Source organism: Vanessa tameamea, chromosome 13 (assembly GCF_037043105.1).
Source record: "Vanessa tameamea isolate UH-Manoa-2023 chromosome 13, ilVanTame1 primary haplotype, whole genome shotgun sequence".
Lineage (NCBI taxonomy): Eukaryota > Metazoa > Arthropoda > Insecta > Lepidoptera > Nymphalidae > Vanessa > Vanessa tameamea.
The window spans coordinates 6,514,811-6,535,252 of NC_087321.1; the positions used below are offsets into that span (position 1 = coordinate 6,514,811).

General features: G+C 30.1%; 3 protein-coding genes across 3 annotated transcripts; 1 reads left to right on the forward strand and 2 right to left on the reverse strand.

The window, feature by feature from the left end:
- Window positions 1–91: 91 nt before the first annotated feature.
- On the reverse strand, window positions 92–4,163 carry LOC113397942 (spindle assembly abnormal protein 6 homolog). Its single transcript, XM_026636471.2, has 12 exons — window positions 3,905–4,163; window positions 3,662–3,825; window positions 3,426–3,582; window positions 2,772–2,957; window positions 2,371–2,528; window positions 1,776–1,935; window positions 1,406–1,474; window positions 1,142–1,285; window positions 811–1,018; window positions 549–726; window positions 370–473; window positions 92–282 (listed from the first exon to the last, which is right to left on the reverse strand). Exons 1-12 carry the CDS (start codon window positions 4,019–4,021, stop codon window positions 140–142), a joined length of 1,788 nt encoding a protein of 595 aa, XP_026492256.2. The 5' UTR covers window positions 4,022–4,163; the 3' UTR covers window positions 92–139.
- A 1,068-nt stretch (window positions 4,164–5,231) lies between these two features.
- On the forward strand, window positions 5,232–9,208 carry LOC113398024 (erbin-like). The gene has a single exon (XM_026636583.2). The coding sequence runs from the start codon at window positions 5,401–5,403 to the stop codon at window positions 8,194–8,196; it is 2,796 nt and encodes a 931-aa protein (XP_026492368.2). The 5' UTR covers window positions 5,232–5,400; the 3' UTR covers window positions 8,197–9,208.
- Window positions 9,209–13,617: 4,409 nt separating this feature from the next.
- On the reverse strand, window positions 13,618–14,885 carry LOC135193588 (zinc finger BED domain-containing protein 4-like). The gene is made up of 4 exons (XM_064216677.1): window positions 14,691–14,885; window positions 14,423–14,602; window positions 13,871–14,305; window positions 13,618–13,809 (listed from the first exon to the last, which is right to left on the reverse strand). Exons 1-4 carry the CDS (start codon window positions 14,883–14,885, stop codon window positions 13,618–13,620), a joined length of 1,002 nt encoding a protein of 333 aa, XP_064072747.1.
- Window positions 14,886–20,442: the final 5,557 nt, after the last annotated feature.

The following is a 20,442-nucleotide window of genomic DNA, read 5'->3' on the forward strand; positions in this document are numbered from 1 at the left end:
TAGCCACTTGAAGTACCTTTTGAATTCTTATTATTACATCAAAATAAAGGTTGAAATGGGATCATATTGAGATGAGTTTATGGAAATGACCATTTGTTTATATTGTATTTACATATTTTACAAATTTTTTTTTTACAAATCATGGAAAATATGCAGAGATTGGTGTGGCTCGATATGTTGTTGCCCTAGAAGATTTTTTTTCTCTATAATCAACTTTTGGCAACTCAATACATTTGTTTTCTTTGCCCTTCTTGTTAAGAGTTGAAATTGGCCTTGGAATATCTAAAAGAAAATAATGAAATGTTTGAAGTTATATTATATTAAAATGACTTATTTCAATATTTAGCTATGTTAGTTTTATCATTATACCTTTGCGTAGTGCTTGATTTTCTTCTGTTGAAGGTTCTAAATATTTCGGATCTAATCCTTTTTTATTTTGTGCAGAAGGCTGAGGACTTTCATCAATACTCAACCTAAGAGAGAAGTCCTAATTAGTATGATTGACATATTTGACTTATATACATTATTTAAAAACTATTTATACTTACAATTTAGATGTGGCATAAAAATTGATAGATTCATCTGTACCTTGAGATGAATTGTTTTGAATATTTTTTGTTTGTGAGTATGGAGTTGAACTCCCTGTTTGAAGTCCTTTTCGACTTTTATTTTGCATATAGTCTGTGGCATCAATTCCTTCAATCTTTTTGTGAAGCCACTGAATTACTATAAGAAAAAAAATTACAGTCTTCGTCATCGCATTTTACAGACAGTCATATTATATTATTATCTTTGTCATTTTTATATTACCCATATTGTTATTTTTTATTGTTTCATCACGGTCTAGGAGAGCTTGTTCATTGCTGTTATTTTTTTCCTTAAGAGAATCAAGTTCTTTACGAAGTTTGTCCACACTTTCTTTTGTTACAGCTAATTCAGATCGTAAATCTTGTATCTCTTTCATATTACGTTCAATAACTTTTTCTTGTTCTAGTGCTATAGCAGTTCTACATAGAAGCTTTTAAAAGAAATAAATAAGTTACATTTGGTTTATATTAATAAAAAATTGTTGAAATTTAAAAGCAGTATTTGTAAATACTGAAATAAGTTAAGTGAACTAAGAAATTAATATATGAAATACCTTGTCTTTCATTTCAATTATATCATTGTTTTGCTTCGATATAATCTGATTAGCTTTTAACAGCTGTTCTGTTGTGGACTGTGCTGCTTCATTATTTTTACTTGCCAATGATTCACTTATTGTCAATCTTCTTTCTAAGCTACCCTGGAATTAAATGAATATAAGTTTTCACATTGTTAATGTTTATTAATTTATTATGTAAAACTAAGCTAATAATTATTAAATATAATAAATAATTTTACACATAAGACTAGCTTTCATCACCTTTTCCATTTTTAGTGTCTGTATGTTTTCATTCAATTCTTTTATTACATCTGAATTGTCTTTAGTTACCTGTAAACATATATTACATTGCTTAAAAAAAGTTATGCTTATAGAAAACATATAAAGATTAAACTTTAAATTAAACATTTTTCAATACGATTTTTTGTCTATGAAAGTAAAATAAAATTATTGTGAAAAACATTAATTATACATTCAAGACTATGTATCATAAAATAACTATTAGCTTTGTGCGTTAAAATATATGCACAACATTTAAATTAATTTTGTATTACATTTAACATATTTCATATTTAAATTTGAATGTGTTCCAACCAACTCCACCTCAAAAATAAGAAGACATAACAAATACCTTTTCCAAATAATTTGATTTTGAGCATAACTGATTGACTTGTTTTTCTTTTTCAATAATGTCTCGCTCTAAAGCCGCATTCTTTGCTTTGAGTGTAGCAACCTCAATATGAGATTTTTGTACTTCTTTTTCAACTAATGTCAATCTTTGGGCTTTGTCACTGAAATTCAATTGTGTAATCATATACTAACAAATTAGATCAAGGATTTTTAGGAGTAAAGAAAATAATAATTAATCTGTTTTTAAGTTGAAATTACTTTGATTTTGATTTAATTAAATTGAGGAAATATGACAATAATATCCTGCTATTTGAAGATTGAAATTAAACCCAAAATTCTACATAAACATGAGACACATCTGAGTATTAGTAATCAAATCAATTAATTAAAGAATGTTGTCCTTAATTTTAAAGATCAGAAAATTTCCTATATATTCTTATTAATTTATTAATACACATATTCAATTTAAAATAAAATCTCTCCTACAGAAGCATAATAAAAAAAATAACTTTACTAAAAAATTAAAAAATAAAATATAAATAATTTAATCAAAAATATTTACTTCTTTTGTTGATAAAACAGTAACACATCATTACCTTATTTGATTCTCAAGTTGTCTGGTATTATCTTGCAATTGTTTATTGAGGTAACTTAAGTCATCTATCTGCTTTTCTTTTTTGTTAATGGTTTCTTGAGCTGTATTAAGCAGACTCTTTGTATGATTATCATTATTCGTTTGCCACTGAACTTTTTCCTTAAAATCATTACACACTATGTATTAGAAATTGTTTTTGATTATATAACAGCTGATTTCTATCAAATTAAAGAGGCATTTAATATTGCCAAATAAATTATAGTTTGATATATAAGTAATATATGTTTACCAAACTTTTGATACAATGTTTTATTTTTATTTCATTTAACACCATTAAAATGACTTAAAGCTGAATCATTTGTGCTATTTGCATAGGACCAGTATTGTATTTGTAATGTGTACCTGGGCTATGCGATCTTTTTCTAGTTTCATGGCTTCCTGAAACTCTTTTTCGTGTCTTAGTTTATCTTCTTCCATTTTGCTAACAGTTAGAGTTAGATCATGAACTTTTGCTTCCATGTTTGAATATTTTTCATTCCACATCATTTCATTTGAAGAAGCTAAACATTTAAGGTTTGTTAGTGACTTCTGTAAGTGGAAATAAATGTGTTAATAATAACAAAAATTTAAAGCAATAATAAAATCAAAATATATAAATGGATAGAACATAACATAACCCAAAGTACACAGGTGAAAACAGGGCTAGAATTTAAGCAGTAATTTTACAACTAAATTAATTGAATTTTTTTTTTTTAATATATAGATGTATCATTTCTTTATCATCTAAAAATTGAAGTTTAATTTGCAAGGCTATTTTGTTATGGGCCCAACAATGGTGAAGGTTCAATAAACCTCTTGTAATCTAACCCTGGATGAAAATATTATCGCGCATATTAGTGTTGTCTTATAATTACTTTTTATTTCTATAAAAAAACCCCAAAATATGCCACCACCAGCAGGCAGGCAGGCAGTCAAACAATAGCAAGCTATTGGTTGTGTATATCCCCTTATGAGAAGTTAATCGACCAAATCTGTTAAACCTAAAAATATACATACTTTTAACTCTCCTATAGTTTCAGCCATATGCTGTTTCACTTCATTATCACTGGCCGGGCCTGTCTTAAGACATAAATGAATTAATCGTCTGAATTCATTGTGCTCCACCACTTCAAAGTTGTACTGAATTGGTGTAATTTGTTGTATAATGAGGAACCTAATAATTATAAAGATATTTGAATATGAACATAACATTTTAATAATTTAAGCAATAAATGTTATATTAAGCAGCTTACATATTATTTGTTGCACACTGCTGTAATAATCTAACAACTTGAGATGGAAAGTTATCAAAATCAATAAGAAGTCCTTGTTGTTTCTTTAATTCTTCGTAGTCACAACGTGTTAAGTTAATTTTGCACAAAAATGCAGGATCATCATCGTCAGATAACGTCAATCTCTGTAATGTATTTAGAGCGGTTGTCAATAGAAACAAACAAAGTATTTTTTCTGATTTAAAATGTTTACGATGTACTTACTAAAGTATCAGTCTGAAAAAATTTATCAACTGTTATTGTGATATCTTTTTTACTTTCATCGAATCCTCTTTTAAAGGAAATAAAATATTTCCCTTTGTGGAAAGTTTTGAAGACCATTTCTATTGGTATTAATTTGTATGAAAACCAATTAATTGTTATCGAACTAAGTTGGTAGTAAGTAGTTCGTATGGTAAAAACTAAAAAGTTAAATTCAATTATTTGTGATTGATATTTAAAATTTTATCACAATACAACGGCTTCTGAGTCTCTGTTTTGATATATTTTTTTTAACTTTCAAATAATATTTTACTGTTGTCAATGTCATTTAAATTATTTTCACGTGAAGAATTGGAGTCTACTCATAAACTTATGTGTTTACATAAGTTGATGACTATAATTCCATAAAATCTATTAGCCCCTAAATATTCAATGCATTTTGCAGTATTTAAAAAAAACAAAAAACATTATATTTACTTGGAATGGTAACTTAAAACACATTACGTCTTAGCGATATTTTTTCTGCGTTAAATTTGGATTACGTATGATTGTTTTATAAATATAGTAAGAACATGTAAAATAAAATCGCTGCCAAGGTGTGTCTACTGATTACTGAAGTACTGACTGTGACGCTGTGTTACATACTTCTGTCCTGATATAGACCTATGATTCACAAGAATACCGTAGAGCGGTCAAATTAGGCAAAATTCTGTGCATGCACCCACTACATTCTCGATCCGGGAGACTAGGCGCTTGAAGTGTCCTTAAAGTCTCAACGATCGTCCAGAATGTACTTAGCTACATTATATTACAGTTATAATTACCAACGTAGTAATTCGACGATGAAACAATGCATTTCCACGGATACACGATTGGTTCACAACAAATAATTTAGTTTTGAATGTTAAAAAAAATAAAATGTGTAGTTTTTACCCTACCTAATTTTAAAAAGCAAGTTTATAATATGTTACTTAACAGTAGTTATTGTTATGTAACTGATATATACCGAATAAAGTACATTTTGATTTTGGTCGTGCAAGGTGAGTGGTTCCTTGTTCCTGGAGATTTTAAATCAATGATGATATATCAAAATCATTTTATTATTATTTTTGTATTTAATTAATAACTTTAGCTATTATTTGACTAGAATACTATACGGGAACATTTCATCTTATGAGTAATAAATCTCATACTTTGGTATTTTTCCCTATATAGTGATAAGCACGCAAAACTATTATCGTGTCACAAATAATGTTACCATTAATCCATTGCTTTTAAATTTTTAGTCTGTTTATATCTATATAATCTAATCTTTATCTATGTTCGGGAGGGGAAGAAAGATGAATCAGTTGTGAATTTATGTGATTCATTAAACAGTATATTTGTTGATGTAAAAACAATTCAGAAAAACAGTATTTACAAAAAATACATGAAACAAAGTTAACATTAAAATCGTAAATATTAGCAATGCCAAGGTTCATAATTTCGGAGGATGCCTGATGTGTGTGTTTCACGAATCATTTCAGTTTTTGTCGTGTTCTAAAAGTGTTAATTTCATAATGCCATTTGATTTTTTGTGTTGTGTGAGACCTGGCGTCGAAGATATTGTGGAGTTAGATTATTCGCACCATTCGCTAACGGATGTGCCATCGGAAGTGTTCGTGTATGAAAGAACCCTAGAGACTCTGCTTTGCCAGAGTAATCGAATCACTGAACTACCCCGACAGCTTTTCATGTGTCATGGCTTGAAATATTTAGATCTTAGTGACAATGAGCTGCAAGCCATTCCCACAGCTATATCATCACTGGTAAATCTGCAACATTTGAATATCAGTAGAAACACTTTAGCATCCATACCAGATAATATGAAATCTTTAAAGAATTTGATATTCTTAGATCTTAGCGTTAATCCTTTGGAGAAACTACCGGATACAATAACAAATCTTCTAGCTTTACAAGACTTATATTTAAATGACACCTATCTTGAATATCTTCCTGGAAACTTCGGACGTTTATCAAATTTACGTATACTTGAACTACGAGATAACTACCTGATGATTTTGCCTAAATCACTTTCTCGTTCTACAGAACTTTTGAGATTAGATATTGGACAAAATGAGTTTCAACAGTTTCCCGAAGTTATAGGAAGATTTTTGAAATTGAAAGAATTATGGATTGACAGCAATAGTTTCACGAGTATAACTTCTGTAATAAAACCTTTGGAGAACTTAATACACTTGGAAGCAAGTAACAACATGATAGAAGAACTTGCTCCAGAAATAGGTTACTGTACAAGCTTGCAAGATCTGACCCTGTCAATAAACAGTTTAACTCAACTTCCTGATAGTATTGGGCAGCTGAGTAATTTAACAGCTTTAAAATTGGATAACAACCGTCTTTATTCAATACCAGAAAGTATAGGTCAATTAAAAAATCTAGAAGAATTAATGTTGATGTGTAACTATATAGATATGTTACCTTCTTCTATTGGTTTATTGAGAAAATTAAAATATCTTAATGTTGATGAAAATATGTTAAGGGCGGTTCCACCAGAAATTGGTAGCTGTACAAAATTGTCTGTGCTGTCATTACGTGCTAACAAACTAATGAAAATTCCACCTGAAATTGGTCATTTGACTTCTTTACGAGTTTTAAACTTGGTGCGAAATTCATTAAGTTACCTTCCTCAATCTTTATTGAATTGTGATAATTTGGTAGCCCTCTGGCTCTCGGAAAATCAAAGCAAACCTCTAGTGCCTATGCATTCTGAAGTAGATCCTAATACTTATGAACAAGTCCTTACTTGTTTTCTTTTCCCTCAAGTGCCTTTAACTCCCATTGAGATTAAATCTGATAACCTAAAAGCAGAAAATACAGAGGCACAAAGTGCACCACGTCATATTAGTTTTGTAGATATGAAACCTGTTGTTAAAGCTCCAGAAAAACCTGGACAGCTACGTAGAGCTCCTACACCTTATCCAAAAGAATTAAGGGCAATGGCAAAACATGCAAGGAACATTCACAAAGATGGTGCACAAGATGTTTCCCCACCTATGCATAACGCCCTTCATATTAAAGCAGCTAAAATAACTCCAACCTTGCAACAGAGATTTGCATCAGACAATAAATTAGAGAATGTTAGTGCTGATGAAGACACTCCTGATAATGTCCAGCAAGACCCAATGAAAGTATCTACTTATGATAATTTACAAGCTGAAAATGCATATGACAAACCATTAGATCACACATATGAACAAGAAAAAACATATAAAAGTGTTGATCATGCCCTCTATGTTGAAAGCAATAGTGAAACAAATGTATATAAAAGTGATAATATGGATTCTTGTGGGTTAGGACCGACACAGTATAACTTGAAACAGAATGAAAGATATTCGCCTAGGCAGGATACAGCTAGGTCATCAATGCCAATTAATAATTTTAGAGGTCATATAATAGAAAATAAAAATTATGTAATACCAAATGACCATGGGTATCATAATTGTTCTGATGACACTTGTAACCAGTTACAGAGACTAAGTGTTACATCTCAAGATAGGCATTCTAACGATGAAAACATTATGTCACCTCAATATAGTGAAAATTCCTACAACATTAGGTGTCGAGCTGAAAATATACCCTTTGAACCAGCATATCCTAGAAAAGAAATGATATGCCATACAGAAGGAAAGTATCATGGAAATACATATGCTAGTGAAACTTATGCATGTGGGTCGGAAAAAATGTATGGACAGAGAAAATTTGATGTGTTTAATTATCATCCCCATGGAGGTAGAGACATTCCTAGTCCAAGATTGCACACTGTAAGTCAAATAGTGAGTTCAACAACAATGCCGAATTTGTGTAATTATAATAACATGTATACTGCTTCTAATGTTGATACCAACCACTACACATCTACAATCCACCAAACATCATCCCCTAATTGTAATATGTATGAAATGTCTGCCTCAAGTCCCACTTATGTTGCCACACAGTCACCAGAGTTATACTCACCAACTGGTCATACTAATGCCACAAACCCTTATCGTATGACAAACACACCACTTATATCAGATGATGGTAGTTTTTCTCATATACAAACACTTCCTAGTCAGAATATGTATGATTTGTATGATGCCATGCCTGCTTCATCTAATCCTCCAAGTGTAGTAAGTCACAGGCACAGTCCAAGTGGCTTGTCAGAGACGGTCTATATAAGAGGACAGCCTCCCCCTTATCACATTGCAGCACCATACACTAAACATGCTCAATATTTCAATGGTACCGGAGGATAGTGGAACATGTAGAGTGGAATATTAGGTTTATGTGAAAATTTAATGTTATGAACTTTTCTATGAACATACAATCTGACTTTAATATATATTATTTGTCATGTTGGCAACAGTTTTCTGGATGTGCAATTTAAATGTGATATAATGTTGAAGTTTAAGATAATTTTAAGGTGCTAAAAATGGATCATGTTGGAAAGTTATCCAAATGGATGTTTAAAAGAGGTTTATGTTCAAATGAAAAGGATTTTAAAAAATGCAATAGAAAAAATTTTAGGTACTGTTAAGTACAATGTGTAACAACTATGTTGTATATAAATATTTAAATTACCTGTATTTTAATTAAAATGTCCAGAGATATTTTTTAACTTCTACTAAAATAACTTTGTTAACAAATAAGAAAGAAATCTTGTGTGATCTGTTAGTGTATAATTATGTATCAAAAATATTTTGAATATTCTGGATGAACATTAATATTTAATATTATTTATTGTAAATTTAAAATATATTTTTTATCATATGTCTCCAGTGTGATGACATTTAAGCCTTTTAAAATGTAATACATATTTATGTACTAACAAGTTCAACACTTGTTTTTCTTTATTTACAAAGTTTTTGCTAAGGAATTGCTCTCTATTATTTAAAAATGTGTTTTAAGTGCTGAAGTTTTTTTATGTCCATAATAGCAGTTAAATTATTTTCTTATTATTTCTCTTCTCTTAATTCTGTGTTCCTATTTGAATAATATTTTTTTTCTCTTGTATAGGTATTCTATTATATATTTTTGTAATATTTTCAGATATATTTTTTACTTCGTTTTTGCCTACTCAAGAGTCACTATTTTTATATTTACTATCTCTTAGTATTAATTAGAATATATATTTTGGACAAAATAATGTTTGATTCTATACAAAACAGTTTCTTTTATGTTGTTACTTAGTATGCATTTTGAATAACGGCTAAATGAGGGTATAAATTCAGTGGTACTTATGTTAACAGTATAGTTAATTGTAAGCAAGTACATACCTAAATATGATTCATAGTGGAATCTTCGAATTTTTTTTATTTTTTTATTTTGCTTTAAGAAAGGAAATTGTGTCAAGTTAGTAAATTTACGTACCTACCTATTTATTTTATTTATGTGTAAGCATATACATTTCACATTATTTGTTATTATAATTGTTTCTTTTCCATTAATCACAATTAAATAAATAAAACTATTTCAAATCAAGTGCAAACATATTTAGGATTAGGATTTTTGAGGACTAACATAAATATAAAATTGTTATGAATTTCTTATGTTAAAAAAGTTATTCTGTTAGTTTGCCAAATCATTAATTTTATCAGGAAATTTTAAAAGAGTTCTTAAGCCATCAAATGAGTAGGTACTTAATTTAATGAATCTTGATAGTAGATAATCTTTGTCATGTAGAAGATAGTTCAATCACTCTCCATCAAATAAAGTACTGCAACCTTATGCAAAAAATGTTTTCCAAATTTTGAACATATTGACTATGTCTCAATAACAGGAGCTAGTTATACTTTTATATTATACTACCATGCCATTTTTTTGTTATTAAAACATTATTTTATCAAGTATTTTTATATTAAACTTTAATATGTATGTACTTAATGTAAAATTGAATATATATTATTTAGAATATTTTAAAGACGTAATCTTTTATAAATTGTTATTCGAAATAAGTGATATAAAAGATTATATCTGTGTCATCTATTTTATGCTGTATGAACTGGACTGTACTTCATTTTGTTATAAGGAGGCTAGAGGTAAGGACTAGTATCTTTGTGTATAAAACGTGTACCTTAAAATTGTGGTACTACAAGATGGTAAAAATCATTGGAGTAAAACGTAGTTAGAGAGAAAAAAAGTTAGACATCCGTCTCGAAACGGCGCTATTTTCAGATTATTCTGTTATTTAAATGGATAAACCCCAATTGCTAAATGAATACATTTTAATTTCAGATAAAACCCTCTAGCTACAGTAGCGCCATTTTGACAATTTATGGTAAAATTTTTCGTAAGTCACTTTTTCGGGTGAAAATCCAAAAGAATTACCTCTTCTTACCTCTGTGCTCCAAGCTTATTCATTATGAAAATCACATACGTAAAGTTAGCATCACATATTAAACTTGTCAAGTAGGTGTATTTTCGTTAAACAAATATCGTGGTAGATTGGTAAAATTAATATTAATTCGCTCACGTACTTTTTCATTTTATTATATTATGGGGACCATTGATATACTATTTTGATTAAAGGCGTCTTGTAATGAAAAACCTGATTTTGGCAAATTGTTGAAAACCAAATAATAAAATATAAGTACATATTATTGTAAAATGAATATTTTACTCAAGTATTAAATTTAATATTAAGTAAAGGGATTTAATTAAACCGATGTTTTATAAGATGATATATGGGAAAGCTATATCAGAATTTGAATTTTACAATTTATACATCTGTTACGCTTGTACAATATTTGTTTGCACTTTTATATTCTAAATTCTATGGAGCTCTCTCTAGAGAACTATGTCTTAAAAATGGCCGGTTATTGGTACTTTGGATCTCAGATTATAAAACAAAAGGCATATGGAACAAAATTTATTAAAAAAAAAAAAACAAAAGCGAAAGAAAATTTCCGATGGTAAAAATGTATTTGTAAATAAATCAAAAATAAAAAATTTAATTATTGACTTATTTACAAACGATCTTCTTTTCGCACTAATGGGAATTTGTATTCGCCTTTATAGCTTCACTATAAGGTAGCGCGCTCCATTTAGTATTTTTTTTATAATCTAACCCTGGGACTATATGAATTTTATCAAAAAACTGCACATTTATTTTTACCGACGTGATCACGAAAAAAAAAAAAAACAAAACAACTTTTTCTGTACTTGTACCATCTCTACTTAACACTTTGTAGACATGAATCGATCAAAATATTTTTTACACATAACTCTAAGTATCTAGTCCTCACCGTTCCTGTTTAATAATCGTATCACAAGGGTTAAGCGCACAATTTAAGATGATAACAGTATGTTTAGTAAAAACAATAATAATGCGCCACAAAGTTCACAATTGGCAGTATAAGCAACTGTGGACGTTAGGTATTTTGAGTGGAAAAACTAACCCTTTTTAAATCATGGCAAAAATAATTTAAACAAAATTAAATTATTTAATTTTTTTCATTATTTAAGCGCAACAATTTCTAAAGACTGAAACCTAAAACATATCATTTAGCTGAAAAGCGACTAAGTATTTTATTAAACTGTCTATTTGCGACTATAGCTTTCACGCTCTTTGTCTAGTTTTCTTTATGCTGTAACATAAATCTACTTAACTATGAACCTTTTATAAATTTCGTCCATTCTATCCGCCCGATTGTTAAAATTTGAAATAACTTCTCTTAGATTGTATTATATGCAACTTAGCTTCTTTTTTATTTACGTTTACTTCTTCTTTATTAAACATGCAATGGTTAATATTACAATTTTAATAATTTACTTGAATAAAGCTATTCTGTCTTATACCTGCTGATGTTTTATAAATAACCGTTTGTTTGTCAAGAATTATAAATATATATATAAGAATTATATATGTATATATATGTGAATACCTGCGTTTTAACTTTATATAAAAATCCATAATATTGTTGATACCGACAGATTTCATCTTTGAAAATGACATTTAGCAACTATTGAAGAATAATTGAGTCATGATTACAGATAAAGTATTGATATTGAGTAGAGATTATTGTAGAAGGAGTATTATAGTGCAAATTAGAATAGATTTATGCATACTAGTAAATGTTAGGTTCACAAAATAATAACTGCCGTATTAACGTAATGTTTCACTAAAAGTCATGATGGAGCGAATTCACATTAACGTCCTTTTGTAAAAAAAATCTTGGTGTCTTCTGCTTATGGATCAAACTGAAGGCGACAAATCTTGACACGTGCCAGATTAATTAATTCTTCTACCTCATTTATTATTGCCAAATCTGTTTCATTTAAGACATATTTTGTATGGTATTTGTTTTAGAAGCGTTTGATAACTAATTTCATTGTTATGCATTTTTGCTTATAACAATCGATGAGGAGATTAGCGTCAGAGTAGATACATACGTGCGAATTGCTTTCTTTATATATATAAAATGTTTTAACAAATAATAAAACATAAATTCTACAATTATTTTAACTATCTAAAACTGTGAAATTAAAAAAAAAGAATTTATTAACTTCTTATATTATACGTAATTTATGTAAGCCATTTTGTGAAAATTGAATAAAGTATGTAGTAATAATAAAATGGACAGGGATTAGATTGATCATTTGCCATTTTATGACACGTGTAAACAATAAGGTCGGTCCTAGTTAGCTGATAGATGCACCTTCAATTCACGTATTTGAATTGAATTTTATATTATTGAATAGATTAATAATTAATAAGGAAAACAAAAAGTATTCCTTGTCTGTAGATATTATAATATACATATGTATCGGGTCAGCAGAACATGCTTGCACTGTGCAGAAAATACGCTCCTTTTGTTAATTTAATTGAACAATTTTGTAAACTATATTTATTTCATGTAAATATACGTAGTTAGTAGCATGGGAATAGTAATAAATTATAATTATACATCAACTAAGACAAACAAATAACAATACAGTTTGTTACAAATGTTTAAAAGACGTGTTTCATTATTATCTAATTGTATTTATTTATATTATAAACTGACATGACATGTAATAATAATTTATGTTTGTATACCTGCAGTTACACAGACTAGAAGTAGAATGTGAATTAAATTGTTTGAGGAAATTGTTGCTTTTTTATTTTAATTAATTGGTAACCACTTTCTTTGGCTTAGTAAACGAAATTGATTGAGTCCTTATTAATTTGAAAACCGGGCTTATGTAAGTTGACATGATAAAATCTTATTTTTTTTATTAGTCCATAAATTTTATTATATTTAAATAAAAGCAGGGATGCATCGATACGTCTTTTTGCCGATACGATACCAATACGCTTAGAAAAATATCGGCGATACCGATACCGATATACTTATCGAATTTAAATAAAGGTAAAATAAATGTAAGTAGACATGTTTGATTGATTGTTTTTATTTAAAAAAAAAAATTAAAATAAAACTTTACAGACTTGGAATGTGAATATTTGTAATTAAGCTCAGTAATTAAGGTTCATTAATAAGAGTTAGTAACTAAAATCAACATTAATCAAATTTTTGTTTAAAAAACAAAGATTTTCAAGTTTTGCGGAGAGAGCCGATTTCGCAAATCTGTTTGAATGAGACCTGTCGTGGAAAAATAGTCTTTCAGATGGGACAGAACTCATTTGGAAACTAAAATACTTCTGCGCCATTTTTTTCAAGTTTGGGTATAAGACGTCATTACGCCAGAAAACAAACGGGTCTGAGTCTCGATATATTAGGAGACCTAAGGTATCTCTCGACTTCTTTGTGAGAATTGCAATTGAGAGTGGACAGGGGCTCATTTTCTTCGGCCTCTCTAATAATATTTTCACAAATGCTCCAAAGACTACAACTCGTAGGCATCTCTGAACTTGTACCAGGTGTAGCTGTCTGAAATTATTCCGGAATGTTCTACATTAATGTTAAATAAGTCAAGAAGATGCCTTTTTGCCGTAGAAGTAGTAGACTGTAATTGAAATGTTCGTGTTTTGTAACGTGGATCAAGCGTTGTGGCTAAGGAATATATTTCTTCATTTTCCAGACCTTCAAATCTTTCATTAAGAGCCAAAAGCAGGTCAGACGCCAACTTTTGTGATTGTGAGATATTCTGCCTTTCTGTTGAATGACTACTCATGTTATCTAACAATTTTCGAAGACTGTTAATTATCGGAATGGCGTCAGGTAACGTAGCTGTGGCTTTGCTTATTGACTTTGTAGCCTCCTCGAAGTAACGCAAAATGTTCACCACTTCCTCCATTAATATCCATTCTTCAGTTGTCAGTTCTACTCTGCAATTTATACGAGGTAAACAAGTTTGTACTGAAACTCGTTGTTCTAGTAAACGTCTTAATGCCTGTAATGTCGAGTTCCAGCGTGTTGAGACTTCCTGTATAAGAACGTGATTTAGAATATTATGTGCATCATGCATTTCTTTTAATATCTTGCTACTGGTCGTGGAATGACTAAAATGTCCAATAATAGACCTTGCTATGGTAATAATTACATTCACTTTATCTTCTATAAAAAGGCTGTCTCTGATTACCAGTTGCAATGAGTGAGATAAACATTTGACAGGTACAATATTATAGGTTTCTTGAATCTCTCTAATAGCGACACCCATGTTTGGAGCGTTTTCAGTAACTACTTCTCGAACTCTGTCTTGTATACTCCAATCTTGAAAAGCCTGGTTGAGATTACTTGCTATGTTTATATCTTTTTTTTTATGTTATAGGGGGCAAACGAGCAAGAGGCTCACCTGATGGAAAGTGTACCTCACCTGAATGATTGGGTTTATTAAATGGCAAAACCTCAAGGCAGTAATTTTTGTATTCAAAATTTGCATTGATTCCATAAGCTGTCAAACTAATAAAATCATTACGTTGCGAAGAAGAGTCACTTGTCCATATGTCGGTAGTTAGCAGCTCACTCGCTGATAAATTTCTGGTATACAGCATTTCTCCGCGCATAGTCCGTGCCTCGTTTACATTACTTTAAAACATGTAATTTGAACATTAGATAAAATAGTATCGGCCAGAAAAATATCGCCGATACCGATATATCGGAAAACCTGCCGTATCGCCGATATATCGGTATCGATATCGGTATCGGATGCATCCCTAAATAAAAGTCACTGCGTGTCAATATTCAAAATTTCGAGTCAATATGCTAAATTGTAAGAACAATTCCGATTTGCAATTTGTTTTCAAAATAATACCTATTCCTATAGTAGGTATCAAAATAAAAAAAATAAATCAAAAAATGTTTATTCTTTACTACTACTTTATAGTATACATAGCATATTTCAGGCTGTGATTCTCCAGTGAGCATAATACATATAGTGGAGTGCCGTAAAACATAAAAATTGTAAAATCTCGGAACCCAGGGTCAGTCAATGAATCTGCGTAACGAGTGTTTTTTTACATTATTAATAGCTTAAATAAAAAAAATAAAAAAGAAAAATTGACCGATCTCGATGACAACAATTTTTAACAACAATTTACTGGAAAGTGAGACGTGGAAGGGGGAATAAAATGTCTATAAGAAAGATTTCAATTTTATATTTAATAAATTATGTTTACGTAGTAACTTTAATGTTAATTTATCAGATTTTCGCAAAAATCGAATATAACGATTTCTAAAAAAAAAAAAATTATCATCAACTATATACATTATTACGTTATTTTTCATTATTGTCGTCGTCGTCGTACAGCTGTCCCCAATGCATTCTAATCAAGTAGCAGTTTATGCATTTTCAAAAAATATTTTTTAGCAAGCATTTTGGAGCTGGTGTTGCATCTACTTGTATTGTGATTGTTTTTCTCCCCCTGGGTCTGTTTTAGTGTAGTTCTTAAATGCATGTAACAATCCGTGTGATAATTAGCTTCCTGAGTTACTAAATCTAACACGCCTCAAATTATTTTATGGATATTGCGATAATATTTACTTTTCTCTTCACTTATCAAACTTAAAATTGTTTTCTTGAAATCAGACGTTGATTTGTTGTCTTGATGATTTGGACTTTCTTCTTTTCTTCATTTTATCCGGTTCCTTTTCACATAATTATAACATAATTGATAAAGTAGGTCATTTTTACTTTATCAATCAAAGTCAATTGCAGTAGCCGTTCGAAGTTTTATTTTAAGTGGAGATCATGCCGATGTGGTGTTCTTTTTTTTCAATAACAATTAATATATCCTTTATTGATATATTTTTGTCTGCATACTGAATGTTCGCTCCATATCCGCTCTTTCTACAGAAGCAGCTTTGACCGTTGATATTCCTCTAGAGACTTTGACAATGTTTCCTAGTCCAGAGTTTATTCAGAACTACATCCGATTTTATCATAAAATAGGATGCAACCATTACTTATATTATCACGATTGGATGGTTCACCCATTTTGATACTAGGCTATAACAACCAATTTTACTAATAATAATAACTAACTTTTATATGATGATTAATGGTTTATATTATTAAATTTTGCTTGCTTTCTTGTAGAAATTATTTTATATAGGAGCCCCTAAAAACAGCTACTTATTGATCCAAGATCAAGTTCGTATAAGTTCTTATTCTTAAAATATAACTTTTAGCTAATATAAGTTAGGGAAAATACGAAAAATTTATAATTATCTATAATAAAAAAAAAATATTGAGATCGGCCAAATTTTTTTTTTTAACATTTTTCTATATTCTATTAAAAATACATTTCTAAAGTTTATATAACGATTCATTGACTGGCCCTGGATTCCGAGGTATAAGGCTTACAGCGCTCCACTAATAGTCGTGTCTGAGGGATCACTTCCATAAGATATGCTATAGATATATCCTATATTTGAGTGAATGTCATTACGTTACGTTGTGTAAATATATGTTTTGTGCTTAATTATTGCCAAACTATAAAGAATTATGAAATTAATTAATCTTGTTCAGGGGCTTATTCTACTAATTTATAACGGCTACAATACGTTCCCGATTCTATACTGATTCAATTTCGGCTGAACTCCAACTGGATCGCTGTATCAGAACGTAACGAAAATGGCAAAGATTACGTTCCATTTCGATTGCGATACTGTGACAATTTGTTAGTAGAATAGGTCCCCAGGTCATTTCACTGTTAATATAGCATCAACATGTAAGGCGTGGTTCGTATTGTAAATATGCAAACGATCGCTTCATAGTTCACATTAACCTTATCTACCTACTTTCTTTTGTTTGGTTTTAATAAAGAACTAATTGAATTAATTTGTAGGTATAAATTGAACAGAATACCTACACCTAACTAGTTAAAAAATTGTAATTGTCTATGGGATCATCAGTCTTTGATACATATTATATCGATCGATTGACGATTAAAAATAAACGAGAAAGTCAAAATTGAATACATTGTGGTTTTGGTTTTTGATGACTGACGGTCCATATACTGATATGAGATGACGGAGATTAAAATTTAGAACAGTACAAAAACTAACTTAGAGTTATTGCTTATTTTGTAAGTAGAAACTAAAGCTCGACCGAGCCATTTATTTGTCTTTCATTTTATAGATAAAATCGATATAGCTTCAAAATTATGAAGCTCAAATAGACCTTAAGCTTACTTTAACTAGATTTTCAATTTCATTCCAATAACCGTTGCAGCTAATAGGTTAAATTAGCCATTTTAACCAACTTTTGGTTAAATTGATCATTGAATAGCTAATTTAACCAGTTGGCTGCAACATACATGTACAAGGCTTATTTCTTCGTATGAACGACAAGGCAAATTTAGGACAGGATTTTTTAAGTTTTCATATAATCTAGTTGATTGACAATATAGGTTGACCATATGAAATGCAGGTTTCCTCAAGATGTTTTTTTTAACAAACGAAAACCTAGATGTTTTGCTTTTATTATACTATGTATGTCTATTTTATCGTTTTTGACCAGACAGAATCAATAATTTATTTCATATTGGGTCACTTAATATTTTTTTACTAAGCGTTTAATGAGAACCATAAACCCATAATAAAATCATTTCATGTCAACCTAATCTTAATGCCTGGGCACGTGAACAGGCAGTGATGGAGTTCGCGCGGTGCGGATTTCATATTACGGAAACTTGTATTCATTTGTGTTTTTTTTTTGCGTTTTGTATAGTTTTATGGGATGGGCCGACATGAAGTACCAACTTGCCTTGCTAAGCACACCAAGATTTATAGGTGCCAATTTAGCTCTACCTTTCAATTGAACGTGAAACTGAAAGAGGTTTGAAACATTAATGCCAAGTATTCCGATACTAGCTGTGGCAGCAATTGGAATGTTCTCAAATCGACATATGACAAATGGTGACTTTTGAGCGTTGACCGCTAAAAAATTGAGATTGACGTCTATGTACCGCAGGTGCTGACCGTTAATGATAGATTCCATTATCTTGGAGAACAAGGAGGTTGGCTATAGGTCTGTAATTGGGGTTCAAAATCAAAAGAAATGCAAATTTATAATTAGTACATTTCCATATTTACATACCTTCACAGATGCATAGAATTTACATATTTATGACTTAAATGTATATTTATACAATTTGACCTGACATTGCAGCAATGACTTTATGTTATTTGACATTAATAAATTCATATATATAGATTGAAGTTGACAGAGGGTACTATGTACCTACCAATAAAATCCAGAAGACATATTGGTAACCTAATTGCTTACAATATTAATAATTATTTTATGTCTAATGTTACCAAGGATCATATGTATAATAAAAATAATAATTTAATTTATATTAACACTGATAAAAGTAATTTAAATTGAATTTTAAGACAATAGAGGTAGTCTCAAGTATTATTAATACTAATATTAATTTACCTAATAGTAATTTATCCTTGGATAAATTCCTAAATTTTAAAATTAGAAATAAACAATAATAATAGTAACCTTGTAAACCTGGTGCACCAAAACATTCAAGGAATGACAGGAAAAGATTTAGAAATTGAGTTATTCATATACAGTAATGCCATCGATATTTTATGTATAACAGAACATTGGCTTGTAAATTATCAATTTATGTTTAACTTCAGTGGTCACCAGATGGCTAGTATGTTCAGTAGAAAAAAATCTATACGTGGTGGCTCATTAATACTTATTAACAAAAATCTAAAATTTAAAGAACGTAAGGATGTTGTGAGCCTTTCTATTGAGCAGACTGAAATAGCCTTGAAATAGCCAGTGCAGAGCTTGAGCATGTCATTGTTGTATGCGTATACAGACCTCCTAGCGGTTATATGAAGCATTTGAGAAAATATTGGAAAGTGCATTATTAAAATTATCTGGATCAAGTAAATATATTTTTATTTGTGGTGATGAAGTCACATAAATTTATTAGAAAACTGTAGCACAAGTATTAGATTCAGATCATTATTATATTCATATAACCTCATTCACTTATTCTTAGAGCCAATTAGAATCACTGAATCCACTGCAACATGTATTGACAACATATTTACCAACTGGGTCGCTCGACAACTGACGCTGGTGTTGAGGTCGTTAAAAATATTTACAGGGCCTGGGAGAAGTCACAGGATGCCTTAGGGATATTTTGTGATTTATCTAAGGCCTTTGATTGTGTGCAACACGAAACTTTGGTCAGGAAGCTACGTCATTATGGAATTAGGGACACTGCACTCAGTCTTCTGATTTCGTATCTGAGCAATCGGATTCAGAGGGTTGATGTAAATGGAAGCAGATCTCCCGGGTCTCCAGTTACTGTGGGGGTCCCTCAAGGATCAATTCTTGGACCATTTCTCTTCCTTGTTTATATAAATGACCTGCCACATTTCCTAGGTGATAAACTCGAGATAGTATTGTTTGCTGATGATACTTCTTTAATTTTTAAAATAAAAATACGTCTTTCAATATATGACGATGTGAATAATGCTCTCTCTGAAATAGTAAATTGGTTTAGTGTTAATAATTTAATGTTAAATAGTAAAAAGACAAAATGTATTAAATTCACTACTCCCAATGTAAGATGTGTCAAAACGAGTGTACTTTTAAACGGGGAAGCATAAGATGTTTTAGAATACACAGAGTTCCTTGGTATGACAATAGACTCTAAGCTCCAATGGGGCCCCCATATAAATAAATTGGCGAATAGACTCAGCTCTGCAGCCTATGCGATAAAAAAAATAGACTTTTGACTGATGTGGATACGGCTCGCCTTGTGTATTTCCACAATATAATGTCGAATGGCATCCTAGTCTCGGGTAATGCAGCTGACATTAATACCATTTTTGTACTGCAGAAGAGGGCTATTCGTGCAATTTATAACCTGGGCCCAAAAAATTCGTTAAGAAGTAAATTTAAAAAAATTAAAATAATGACTGTCACTTCTCAATTTTGTTTTTGATAGTGTTATGTATGTACGCAAAAACATAAATGATTTTCCCAGAAATTGTGACGTACATTCTATTAATACTAGGAACAAGAATAAACTTGTTACTCCAAGTACTTGATTACACAGGGTTAGTAACTCTTTTTTGGGG